The 12,880-nt window shown below is 33.5% G+C and overlaps 1 protein-coding gene across 2 annotated transcripts in view; it reads right to left on the bottom strand.

The window, feature by feature from the left end:
* Positions 1-2,620: 2,620 nt before the first annotated feature.
* INTS13 (integrator complex subunit 13) overlaps positions 2,621-12,880 on the bottom strand; it is a 29,553-nt gene continuing 19,293 nt past the window's right edge. For both annotated transcript variants that reach the window (XM_054591312.1, XM_054591313.1), the window contains exons 11-17: positions 11,708-11,886; positions 10,215-10,385; positions 9,819-9,973; positions 9,297-9,527; positions 7,637-7,776; positions 3,687-3,822; positions 2,621-2,924 (exon numbers count right to left, since the gene is read on the bottom strand). In XM_054591312.1, coding sequence (XP_054447287.1) covers positions 2,888-2,924; positions 3,687-3,822; positions 7,637-7,776; positions 9,297-9,527; positions 9,819-9,973; positions 10,215-10,385; positions 11,708-11,886 — 1,049 coding nt within the window. In that variant the 3' untranslated portion in view covers positions 2,621-2,887. The remainder of the gene's footprint in view (positions 2,925-3,686; positions 3,823-7,636; positions 7,777-9,296; positions 9,528-9,818; positions 9,974-10,214; positions 10,386-11,707; positions 11,887-12,880) is intronic.

The raw sequence follows: 12,880 nt of genomic DNA, 5'->3' as shown, positions 1-12,880 counted from the left end.
AGCAGCAGCTGAGATTCTAGAGGGATGCCTCACCTGTAAAGGCTTCCCCTGAAGAGTATGGGGTTTCAACCCCAAGCCAGTCTCCCCAACCCAGAGCACCAGAGCCAGGAAGAGGTGTTCATACATCTGGCTGTGAAAAGCAGTACGAATTCTGTTCACGAGGTGCCCTCTTAAAGGGCCAACACACAATATCTCTTTGGCAGCCACTCACCCTGGGATCTGGCAGAGGGAGGGTAGAACAGACTAGAGTGGCGTGAGGAGAGACTGGTTTGTGACTTTGGGAGAGATGAAGGGACAGGGCCAGAGTCTCGGTGCTGAGACCCTCTCCCACACCACAGACACCATCTTTCTTGGGTGGAGCACTCCCCTGCACAGGCATCAACCCCTGGGAGAAAGCGACAGATGCCCACGCTGAATGCCCTGTCACCCCACTGAGGAGTCAGCTGTCTGGGCCAGAGTAAATATAGTCTACTCAATAAATGGTGTTAGGAAAATTGGACAGATAGATGCAAAAAATGAAAATAAACCACCTTCTTATACCATACACATGAATCAACTTAAAATAATTAAAGACTTAAAGACCCAAAACTATAGAAATCCTAAAAGAAAGCATACACAGTAAAATTAAAATCTCAGACATATTTTGTAGCAATATTTTTTTCTCATCTATCTCCTCAGGCAAGGGAAACAAAAGAGAAAATAAACAAATGGGGCTACATCAAACTAAAAAGTTTGCTTAGCATAGGAAGCCATCAACAAAATACAAAAACAACCTACTTAAAGATGGGAGAACATAATCAGAGATGGCACATCTGATAAAGGATTAATATAATATTCAAAATTTATAAAGAACTTATACAACTCAACCAAAAACACAAACAATTCAGTTAACCAATGAGCAATGAATATGAGCAGACACATCTCCAAAGTGGACATGTTATAGGTGGCCAATAGACATAAAAAGATGTTCAATGTCACTAATTATCAGAGAAATGCAAATTAAAACCACAATGAGATACCACCTCACACCTGTCAGTATGGCCATCATCAATAAATCAACCACCAAGTGTTGGTGAGGATGTAGAGGAAAGGGAACCCTTGTCCACCACTGGTGGAAATGCAGAATGGTACAGCCACTGTTGAAAATACGCAGCTTCCTCAAAAAATTAAAAAATGGAACTGACTTATGACCTAGTGATTCCACTTCTAATATATCCCAAGAAACCTGAAACACTAATTTGAAAGAATATACGCACCTTTACGTTCACTGCAGTGTTATTTACAATAGCCAAGATTTGGAGATGTCCATCAACAGGTGAGTGAATAAAAGAAACTGTAGTACATTTACACGATGGAATACTACTTGGCCATTAAAAAGAAGGAACTCTTACCTCTTGTGGCAGCATGGACAGGCCTGGAGAACATTATGCCAAGTGAAGTAAGCCAGTCAGAGAAAGACAAATACCATATGATTTCACTTATATGTGGATTCTAATAAATAAAATAAACAAAATGGAAATGGACTTATAGATACAGACAACAGAATGACAAGAGTCAGAGAGGAGGGGTGTTAGGGGGCTGAGTAACAAAGGTAAAGGAATTAAGCAAAAAACATATATATATCAGGGACACAGACAATAGTATGGTGATTGCCAAAGGGAAAGTGGGCTGGGAGGAGGGAGAAGTGGGTAAAGGGGGGTACATGGTGATAGAAGGAGACTTGACTTTGGGTGAAGAACACACAATATACAGATGAAGCATTATAGAATTATATACTTGAAACCTATATAATTTTATTAACCAATGTCACCCCCCCATAAATTAAAACTAAAAATAAATACCAAGGGAGGGGAGTAGGCAGAGGTAGAAGAGAGTTTAAGGGGGATAAATGGTAATGGAAAAAATACAATAAAAATAAACTTATTAAAAAAAAATCCCAGAGATAGGTAACTAAAAAAATAAACACCAGTTGTTTTTTTAATAGAAAATATTGAATCTCTATATTGAAAGAGCTTTTCCCCTTCTCTACTAAACATTCAAGGAAAAATGACAAGCCTAGAATTACCACTCAACATTTAAATATCATGTTTCTTGTAACGTCATAAGCTTCCCGATGAAGCAGCACAGTAAGATGAGTCACCAACTTATACCACATAACCATGACATTTCTGAAAGATGAGATCAAGATTCTATCCAACGATAAAAATAAATAACCTAGCAACTTTCCTTTCTTCTAAGTCTGTAATCTCCTTTATTTTTCTCTTTCAATATGAAAAGTCAATGGACAGTAAATTTTTAGCAGAAAATAAAAAATAACATCCAATATGGGTAAATATAAATTTACACCGATTACCTGAAAACTCTGCTTTTAAATGGGCAACACATGAACAAAATTTAAATTAAAATATAAAACAAACAAAAACAAAATTTTGGGGGAAAAGCACTACATATGCTGCAGACTAATCTCTAAGATTTTATATTAAATATTGTAAATCTCCTCTAAATTCTGATAAAAGTATGTTTTTTAATTTCTAAAAGTTGTCAGGCATTAAATATATTTTCCTAAAGGAATACTCCAATATTTTGCATTTCAAATATTTTAATAGTTTTATTTGGCAAAGAGAAGCCTAAGAATTCTTTAAAAAACATTTCCAGGGGGAAAACCTTTTACCATAAAATAAATTTGTGTGATTTGGGAGGACAAATCTCAAATGTATTTTTTTGACATATGCGCCAATCTTACAATTAATACAAAAAAGATAGTTGAAATATTTTAAAAATGTAAAAACCAGTCCAGGCAACATAGCTATACAATCTTGCTGTAAAAGTACTTATATCAAATTCCACCCAAAATATTTATGCAATATAGTAGATTTAGTTCTTCCAGTCACCGGCTGGCTTTTCCATTTTCTGTTGTCTCCATTCTGAAAAATAGGATGAAAAAAATGAGTAAATATAATAAAGCATTAACTACCCATATTTTTCCCCTTACATAAATTTCACATGAAATTAAGCTCTAAAATATTCATCAAGCAGAAGAATATCAGCACTTTAGAAAAGAACCAAGGTTAGGGTTCTTCTGGTTAGTTTAACTTCATCATTTGGCAGATGAGTGAAAACTGAGGCCCAGAGAGATTAAGTGACTTTCCCAAAGTTTCCTTTTAAAGGTTACTTTTTTCAATATATTTCTGCAAGCAAAACTAAGGAAAAAAACTTCTGCCATTTAGTCAAAGATTTATTTTCTTTTCCACTAAAGAAGTTCCTTTAACAACATATTATCAAAAGGTCTTCTAAAAAAGAGATTAAAATAATCAAACCTGAGATTTATTCAATTAAAATAAATATTCCTAATATTGTATTACTTAATCAGAAAATATTTTTCCCCCATTATTTTATAGATTCAGTGTTACATACTAAGTTTTCTCTACGATTTTTTCCCTCTATGATGTATACTGAACAAAGAAAAAATGCTCTAACAAGTAAATACTTTCAGGGTTACAATCAACAGAATTATGCCTTTTATAAGTACTGAGAATCAAAAAAGTTAATTTTTTCTCTTTATAGGTAACATGTATCAATTCATAATATTAGTAATAAAAATTGCTGAACATAAAGGAGTGTTCATTATATTTTAACGTATTATAAGGCAATTAACAATATCAATTTCTATATTAAGTAATACAAACCCATTTTCTTCTTTAAGATGTTGATACAACTCAGCTCTGTTATTAACAGAGTTCAAACGTCCAGCAAACTCCTGGTGTTTTCTGGAATTGGCAGTATTGATTCTATTGCTCCACAAGGATAATAAGGATACTGGCCCTGGTGTTATATTTGAAAGAAGAGAAGAAAGTAGAATAATTCATTACTTCAAAATTTACAAATTTTAAAAACTTACCTTAAATTCTATCGTTTTATACAATTAAAGCAATATCATCTTCCCCTTACTCAAAAATTTAAGTGTTTAGGGGTCGCCAAGACCTGGTAGTTTCGTGTTTTCCTGGAAGGGCTGAAATGACTAAACATAAAGTCACAGTCCCAGCTAAGAATCAGTACAGCCACACAGGAAGGATAGGTGGCCAGAGCAGAAAGGCAAGGACGAGAGGAATCTATTTGCAGGCTTTCCATGCTCTCCTCCACCAATAAGGGTTCACAGATGGCCTACTTCCGCCAGCAGCAAAAATGAAGCCACATGTGTAAAATATTTCCGTCGGGAAGCCTGTTTGAGACTCAGCTGAAGATTTTTGTTGGCTTCTGGTCACAAAGGCATTCTCTGCCAAACTACAACTACCAAAATTCCACACTCCCAGAAGGAAAGCAGGTGTTCAGTTCAGATGAAAGGCAAAATAACTTTATCATTCAGGGAATGCTTTGAAAGCCAAGTTCCCAGATGCCAGCCAAAGGCCAAATATGCAAGCAGGCTCTTCTAATGTTAATAGCCTCAAGCTTGCTAACTCTTATTTGCACAATATGAAAAGGCAAATGGAGTAGAATAGCCAAAAGTACTTTGGAAAGCAAAAAAAAGTTAGAAGACTTACTACCTGATATTAAGACTCTACTTGTAGTTTTCATAATAGTATTATAGTGGCAAATGAAAAACACATAGAGCAATGGAACATAAAAGAAAACCCAGAAATAGATTCCCACATATAAAATTGATAGATTTCTGATAAAAGTACAAAGGCAATTCAATGAAGAGGGGATAGTCTTCAACAAATGCTGTTAGAACAATTAGGATGTTGGTGCAAAAATATGAATATTGACCCATATTTTGCAACTTATTTTTATAAAACTCAAAATGGATCACAGCCTAAATGTAAAGTCTAAAATTATAAAACTTCTAAAGGAATACATTAAAAAATTTTTTTCTGTGATGCGTAATGCACAGATTTCTTACTGTAACAGAAAAAGCATAATCATAAAGAAAAAAATTGTTATCTTAGACTTCATTAAAAATTAGAACTTGTGCTCTGCAAAAGTCGCTGTTAGGAGGACAGCCACAGACTGGGAGAAAATATTTGTAAATCATATGTCCAACAAAGGACCTGTATCCAGAATAAATTTAAAAATTCTCAAATTTCAACAATAAAAAACAAACAACCCAATTAAAAATGATCAAGGTATCTGATTGAACCCTTCATCAAAGAAGACATACAGATGGTAAGTAAGCAAATGAAAAGCGCTCACCTCCATTAGTCATGAGAGAAATAAAAAATAAAAACATAATGAAATACTACTATATACCTATTAAAAGAGCAAAAACAAAAATGTTCATTAGATAAAATTTAGAACACAAAATATATAAAGGAGGAAATAAAATTACCCATAATATCACGCTCTAACAACTATAAATATTTTAGTCTTTTTCAATACCCATCTATATCAATAAGATTACATTTTGGTTTTTCTGTTATTGCATCATACAAAGAAAACTGAATAGATTTACTCCAAGTCTATAGTTCATGTTTGGAATAGCCCAACTTTACATGAAGAGTATACAGCAGGCACAATATTCACTTTGGAGAGTCCTAGGAGGTCATTTTCCAAAGCAGATGAAGCTGAGGTATTATAAAAGACCCATATAAGTTGCCAATAAGAAGAGACATGCGACTTAGGTTGTAAAATAGAATGCAAGAAAAAAAGTTTCAAGTACCAGACTTGAATGGAAAGTTACAAGGGTTGACAGTGATTTGTAGCTAAACTGCTTCTCATATGGGCCTCTCTGTACAGTGTTTCCAGGGTGAAAGGCATCAGGGATATTTTAATTTAATTACAAGAGACAAGCTAGTGTATACGTGTACAAAAACTTTTAAAAAAACAACAACAAAATACAAATCATGGTACATAAGGTTTTATAGCCTGTTTAAAAAAAAACACTTATATTCGTTCATTTATTCATTCTTTCAACAAATAATAACTAAATTCTATCATGGAGCAGGGAATGAATTGGGTGATGGTGATGTAACAGTGTATTTTTAAAAGCCCCTGCCTTTAAATGTTTCAAACTCATGGTAGAAACAATGTCAACACAGTACTTTAAGTGCTCCTACACTAGTAATTCTAGGATGCAAAGGAGGTAGAAACCTGAATTCACTGTGAAAGGAGGTCAGGGAAAAGGGACTGGCTTACCTGAAGTCTGAATGATATACAAAGTAGGGGAAAATGTAGGTTTATAGTTGTTCATATAAAAAAGAATAATTAATGAAATACAAATGTTTTTTGTGATGCGTAATGCACAGATTTCTGTAACACCATTTCTTACCCTTCTCAATAACATTTTTTCTGGTCTCAATCACATTTCTACTTTTTGACCTAGAAATTGCACTTTCACGTGCTCACACCTGTAAACCTACCTTTGCCCCACCCTGTACATTAGCAAGAGGAAAAAGTAGGCATTTGTGGCAATAATTATTCTTGGGCTATATAAATTCCACCCTATGAACACACATTTATTGAGTCATTTTCTTACTGATACGTGTTTTGGTTGCTTGTGACTTCGTGCCACTGTAAGTAATTTTGAGTTCTACTTTCCAAGCAACATTGAAGCATTTGTTAGAGTAACCTAAACTTCTCATCCTAATCAATAGTGGCATATTTTGGAGTGGGAGAAACAGAATAATTTATCAACACATTTACTTATTTCCCAGGTATCCTGACAAATGACTGAGAGGCAGATAAGATCACCCTTATCTCTGATTTCAAAGAAATCAGTGAACTGGAGAATATTAGCTTGTATCACTATATATACTATAGCAGAAGTATATAAAAAACAAGGAAGCCTACCTTCTCCTTAAGAGGAACTACCAGTAATCACAATCTGGCCAGCCCTGAGGTCTTACGGTCTTAGGAGAGGCATACGGGCAAGAAATCAGTCCTTTGTCATACCACTTCCCATTTATCCTAAAAGGACTTACTCCAGTTACCCTCAAGATGAATAAGGCCTACAATGATTTCAACGAGCTCCCAAATCCAAATCATATCTTTGATGCCTAGAATTCCTTCAAGAGGAAATTAAGCATATCAGCTTATAAATAAGAAATAAAAGACCTCAGAGGGTGGAGGGATTGAGGAAAGAAAAAAGGATTCGCGGACATGGACAACAGAGAGGTGATTTCTGAGTGAAGGGAGGTATAAGGGGACTAAATGGTAATGGGAAAAAAATACAATAAAGATTAAACTGGAAGAGGAATAAAAGAGATAAAAAGTTTTATAGTAAAAATATTATTTATAATATCTTTACTGATGCTTATTTACACCACATTTTAATTTATCAATAGATGGGTGATATTAGATCCTTTCTGAAATCCAGTAAGGGTTTTAGGAAAAGCATAGTATCAGGAACTCAAACAGATTCAAGTTTACATAATTAAAATTTCTTAAAACACAGACTTTTTAGTACAAATGCTTATTTTCCAAAGTCTTCATTAATGAAGGTATGATACTACTTTTTCTTTAATATTGACCAATATACTTATCGCCTATATTTTTCAAGGCCGTAAACAATGAATCTCCTAAACAACAACAGGAACAATTAGTAGCTCTTCCTGATATACATAACGATATTAAAGAGCACTATACAAAACAGAGCTAAGTTGGACAACTTTTTACAAACACAGTTACCACAGCTCTACCTTACCTTTTGATTTTTCTACTGGTGGAGTTTCATCCATCTCAATAAGGGGTTTTTTGTTTGGAGGTTCTGGGGAATCAGGAGAATCTTTTATAATTTCAGCTTCAGCCAACTCTTCTTTTCCACGTTCTAAGATGCCTTTTAATCTTTCAGAGGTACAAATAATAAAATTTAAAGTTAAAATGTTTAGAAATCTAAATGGCTCAATAATTCAACTAGAATTTGCATGTCAATCTTCATAAAAGACAGCTGCTCTCACAAAGTAAATCTAGAAACTAATCAGACCCTAAATGTCAATCTAAAATCAGATAAGAGAAGTTAGTGGGTTAAATACAAGTGTTCGCTTTTTCCTTCATCATAATAACGTAATAATTCAATACTATAGTTAGCTGTAAAATATGAAAAAAGTGGAAAAAACTTTAAGAAGCTAATATTAAAGCTAATGATCTTTGGAAGAAACTTTACAATTTCAACTTTTAAAGATATGTACAAAATACTATTTCAAATTATAAAAAAAGATTAGGTAATTTATTATCACCTGTTTCCTAGTTTATATACTGCGGGCATGTATTTACATTCCACAAGTTAAAAACTTAACTCTCTAAGCTTATTTTGAGTTTCCCAAGGTAACAAAAACACTTTCAAAATATATAGACATATACTTGAATAACAGTGGGCTCTAAATGAGAATATTTTCTGTCCCTCTCTTATAGTTAGCCAATTCTATTTCAAAAGCTTGGTGGCACTAAGGAAGAATTGAACTGTTAAGGGCAAAGAGAAATGTTCTACACTCTACCTATTTTGGGGTGAAATTATATGATTTCTAGAATTAGCTTCCAAATATTCCTGAGCAGGAGGTGGATGATGCTGGTAGTGGAGGGAGTGGATGTGAATATAAATGAAGTGAAATCTGCCACGAATTGATATTTGTTCAAAGTAGATGATGAGTAAATATTTAACCTACAGTAGAGTAAATGTTTGAAATTTGCCATCAAAAGTTCTGAAAGGGACTTACTACATTGCCATTGTAATATTTACCTGATTCTTTCCTGTCTTCTACCTTCTTGCCTGATTTCTGGCAAGAAGGTGGAAGACAAAGGCAGCTAATATGTTATGATACTCTTATTTATCAATCACGAACTAAGGAAAAAGTACTATCGAGGACAGTTTTCAGAATCAGGACTGTGCACTTTCTCTGTGCTCCCAAGGGCATCTGTGCCTCATTTTACAATAACATCTTCCACCTTTCGCTGTCACCAGTGGCTTACTTGCCTATCTTACCACATCACTTTACGTTGTTCCAAGGCAAGAATCCTACACTAACTGTCTGGCACACCATAGGTATTCAATCATATTTACTGAACAAAGAAATAAAGCTATGTCTTTGACATTCATAACACATAAAGGAAATACTGACACCAAACATCCTGAATTATAATTTTCAGAAGTTAGAATAAAAATTAAACACTATCCTTTCCCCCAATAGTAAAAAAAATCGTACCTCTTTAAGTTTAAGATCTTTTAGATTTTAAGAATGAAAATCTAAGTTATAAATAAAGTAAATACACATTGAAAGAACTTCCATTAAATGAGGTTTGAATGTTCTATATGCAGAATGCGATATGTCACCAGGAACCATGATGCCATATTAATATCAACAAGTCACCTCTCTGAATCTTGCCAAGGCTTCTCCTGTTCATAATCTTTCGCTGCTTTCTCTGACTTGTCCTCTTTATCCTCCCTCTTTCTTCCTCGTTTCTTTCGTTCTTCTTCTTCTGGGGGTTTGCTCCTACAGGCCATCAGGCATTCCAAGACCCTTTGATGTTTCTCTGAATTACTGATATGGGCTCTGACAAGGGTTTCTAATTCATTCCACATGATACGGTATTGTTCATCTCTGAAATAAAGATTTAAAATAAGAATCTTAGAAATAATCTGTAAATAACATTAAAGCGTCAGTAAAGTAAAAGGAAATAATTAAACATGAATTTCTTTTCTCTTCCTAAATAACTAATGGTGCAATTCTAAGTTATAATGTGTTCAATTCTATTATTCTGTATCATTTCATTTGATTATATGTATGTATATATACATATCCCCCAATATATTATTTACATATGGAGTAAGTTAGGTTAAAAAGCAGTATGTATCAAGTAAAAGTGATATATAGAGGGGAAAAAAAACCTACCTTTTAGGGCCTTTTCCTCTTGTGCCAACTGTGGAAATAGGTAGAGGATCATTTTTTCTTTCCATATCAACTAAGTTGTATATTGTTTTTTGACAGTTTAACACATCATCTTCTGTCAAAGATTCTTTCACAATAACACTGGCTAATGGAACTACCTGTTACATTAAAAAAAGAAAAATAAAAAATCTGTCTTGAAAAACAAGTATCAAAGCATCTAGACAGACTTCAATTGATTTTAAACATCACTGTGGCCACATAATCTATAACCTTCAATTCAATTTTCTGTTATTAATTATTTAACTACAGCAAAATCACATATTTCATTCTTTGAGAAATACTACCTGAAAACCATATATTACTAATCTAGAAGGAAAGTTGAAAGTATTTAATACTTACTGCTTGCATGTTAAAAATGGTGGTTTGTGAAATAATCATAGGCCAGTAGCGGGTATGTTTTTCTAACTGATCTTTAGCTCGTTCCAAAGGGATCTCAAGACTTCCATCGATTTTATATCTGGGGTCTAGAAAAGGAGTTAATCTGTTTTCCCTCATAAATTCACCAAAATCCTAATGATAACCAAATAAGATAAAATTAGAAACTATTCTCTAATGTTTCAGTATGGATTACATGTAACAGTCTGTTTCCCTAATGTCTGCTGACCTATGATACCCAAGCATTTTCTCTAACAGCTCCCCCTGCTCCATCCCCTAATTTTTCCTTCTTTTTGCACATGAAGCCTATCAGCCTTTATTATTATATAATGGAGATAAAGAAAGCCTCAATCATAAACCCATTCATTATTGTTTGCACATTTAAAAATAAGGAGCATTTATTTTTCTTCAACTTCTATAATTTAACTCTTTTATATCATATACAGAAAAAACAATTAGTGGATCATATTAGAATACCAATTTGCTTACTAAAAGGTACCTTGATATAACATCAAAATATCAACAGTGATTATCTTTGAATGATGGACTTACAGGCTATTTATAGCCTTTATTTTTTTTAAAGATATCTATATTTTCTATAATAAATATTAGTTTTCTCCTTATTAAAAATATAAAAGAAAAGCCTAATCAAAAACTACTTACAGTATATAACACTTTGTTTTACAAAGTACACTCACATACATCAGTCACATTAAATTCTCACAAACACTTCAAAAAGGAGACAGCCATGAAATACCAAAATATAAATGAGGGAATGAGGAATGAGAAATTAAAATCAGAAGAAGAGAATTTCTACCAAAAATAAACGTAATTTTCTTGTATGAACCTTTAAATAACACAAAAATTTTGTATTATTTCAAAGCAGCAGTAATCTATTGAAATGTTTTTGTTTGCAAGTTTAAGTTACCAGAAATAAAGTTCCATCCAAAATATTAGTTCTAATCAATTTCTATTCTTTCCTATAATTCCAGTATATCAATGCTATTCAGATACTTCTAGGTATACACTTAGTGTATAAGGAAGACTACATAGTGATAAATAATAGATTGATTTACTCTACTCTCTGAATGAGTATTGAAGGATGATTCACCTAAATAAAATAATCAACTTTCCAAACCACTTTTTGTCACAGATCTTTGCATACAATAGGCACTCAATAACCACTTGCTGAATAATGATAGACTCAAATAATAAAATTTATAGATATTAGCCCTAGCTGGTGTGGCTCAGTGGATTGAGGACCAGCCTGTGAAACAAAAGGCTGTCGGTTCGATTCCCAGTCAGAGCACATGTCTGGGCTGCAGGCCAGGTTCTGAGCTGGGGCGTGCAAGAAGCAACTGACCAATGTCTCTCTCGCACATTGATGTCCCTCCCTCCCTTCACTTCTCTCTATAAATAAATTATCTTTTAAAAACATTTATAGATATTAGTCTTACTGTGATCCTGTAGTCTGTAACTCTTCCTCCACATCCTTCACTAATTGAAGGTGGATCTTCTAGAATGGATCGAGAACTGCTAAGGACATGCAAAAATATCTCTCCTCCATGGCTGCTAAGCATATGACTGATGACTTTGGAACCTGACTTTCGTGGTTGTTCCAATAAAACAGAACGACCTGTCAAAGTAATGAAATTCAAATGGGCTCTTATTTTTTTTCCTTAATGTTTATGTCAAAATTTTTCATTTTATTTATTTACTCTCATTATTTTAACCAGCATTGCTAAGTTAGTATATCTTCATTTCAAATCCATAAAGTATGAATTCTAGCCTTTGCTTTCTCTTGGTCATGCCAAGCTTACACAGTTAGAGAGATGGTTTTCCAAAATAAATACAGTGGTCTCTAATATAATGCCTGGTTATATTCTTCATTCAACTACAAGTCCATATAAAATTTTTCCATTGGACATCAAGAAGGAAAGTGAAACAACTGTTGCATAACGCTTAAGCTATAAAAGCTGTGAAACATTTCGGGGAGAAAGCAAATTTTCAGTTCACTTTCATAATACCTACTTATCAGCACAATTATCATAGCTACTTTCTATTTCATATTACCAAATGTTATTTAATGTGAATTTTACATAGCCTGATAATCAAATTGTACTTAATATAACCATGAAGTTAATCTTATGATGAAGGCTGGCTAACTCATCATACCAGTGGTTCAAAAACCTAGTTGATATAAGAATCACCAGAAAGCTATTAGAATTAAGATTTAGTAAATGAAATCCAATAATTTGTTTTTTAATTTTTTTCACACAAGGAAAAAAGATTCAAGGCCACAAGAATAATATAGAATAACACTAAAAATGTTTGTCATAAAGGTACAGCGTTCAAAGAGAAATAAGTTCATCTATACTTTAGAATTTAAAATTCAATAGGCCAAGGCCCTTGACAGGTAGCTCAGTTGGTTAGAGCGTCTTCTTGATACGCCAAGGTCACAGGTTCTATCTTCGCCGGTCAGGGCACATACAAGAAGCAACCAATGAATGCACAAACAGTGGAACAACAAATCAATGTCACTTTTCTCTCTCTAAAATCAATAAACTTTTTAAAATTTCAATAGGCCAAGATTAATGGTCTGTATTGTTCTATCCTCAAAAAAAAAAAAA

This window comes from Pteronotus mesoamericanus, unplaced genomic scaffold, assembly GCF_021234165.1.
Source record: "Pteronotus mesoamericanus isolate MK-2021 breed Mesoamerican mustached bat unplaced genomic scaffold, CSHL_Meso_final scaffold_21, whole genome shotgun sequence".
NCBI classification, from domain to species: Eukaryota; Metazoa; Chordata; class Mammalia; order Chiroptera; family Mormoopidae; genus Pteronotus; species Pteronotus mesoamericanus.
This window is presented reverse-complemented; position numbering and strand designations above follow the sequence as displayed.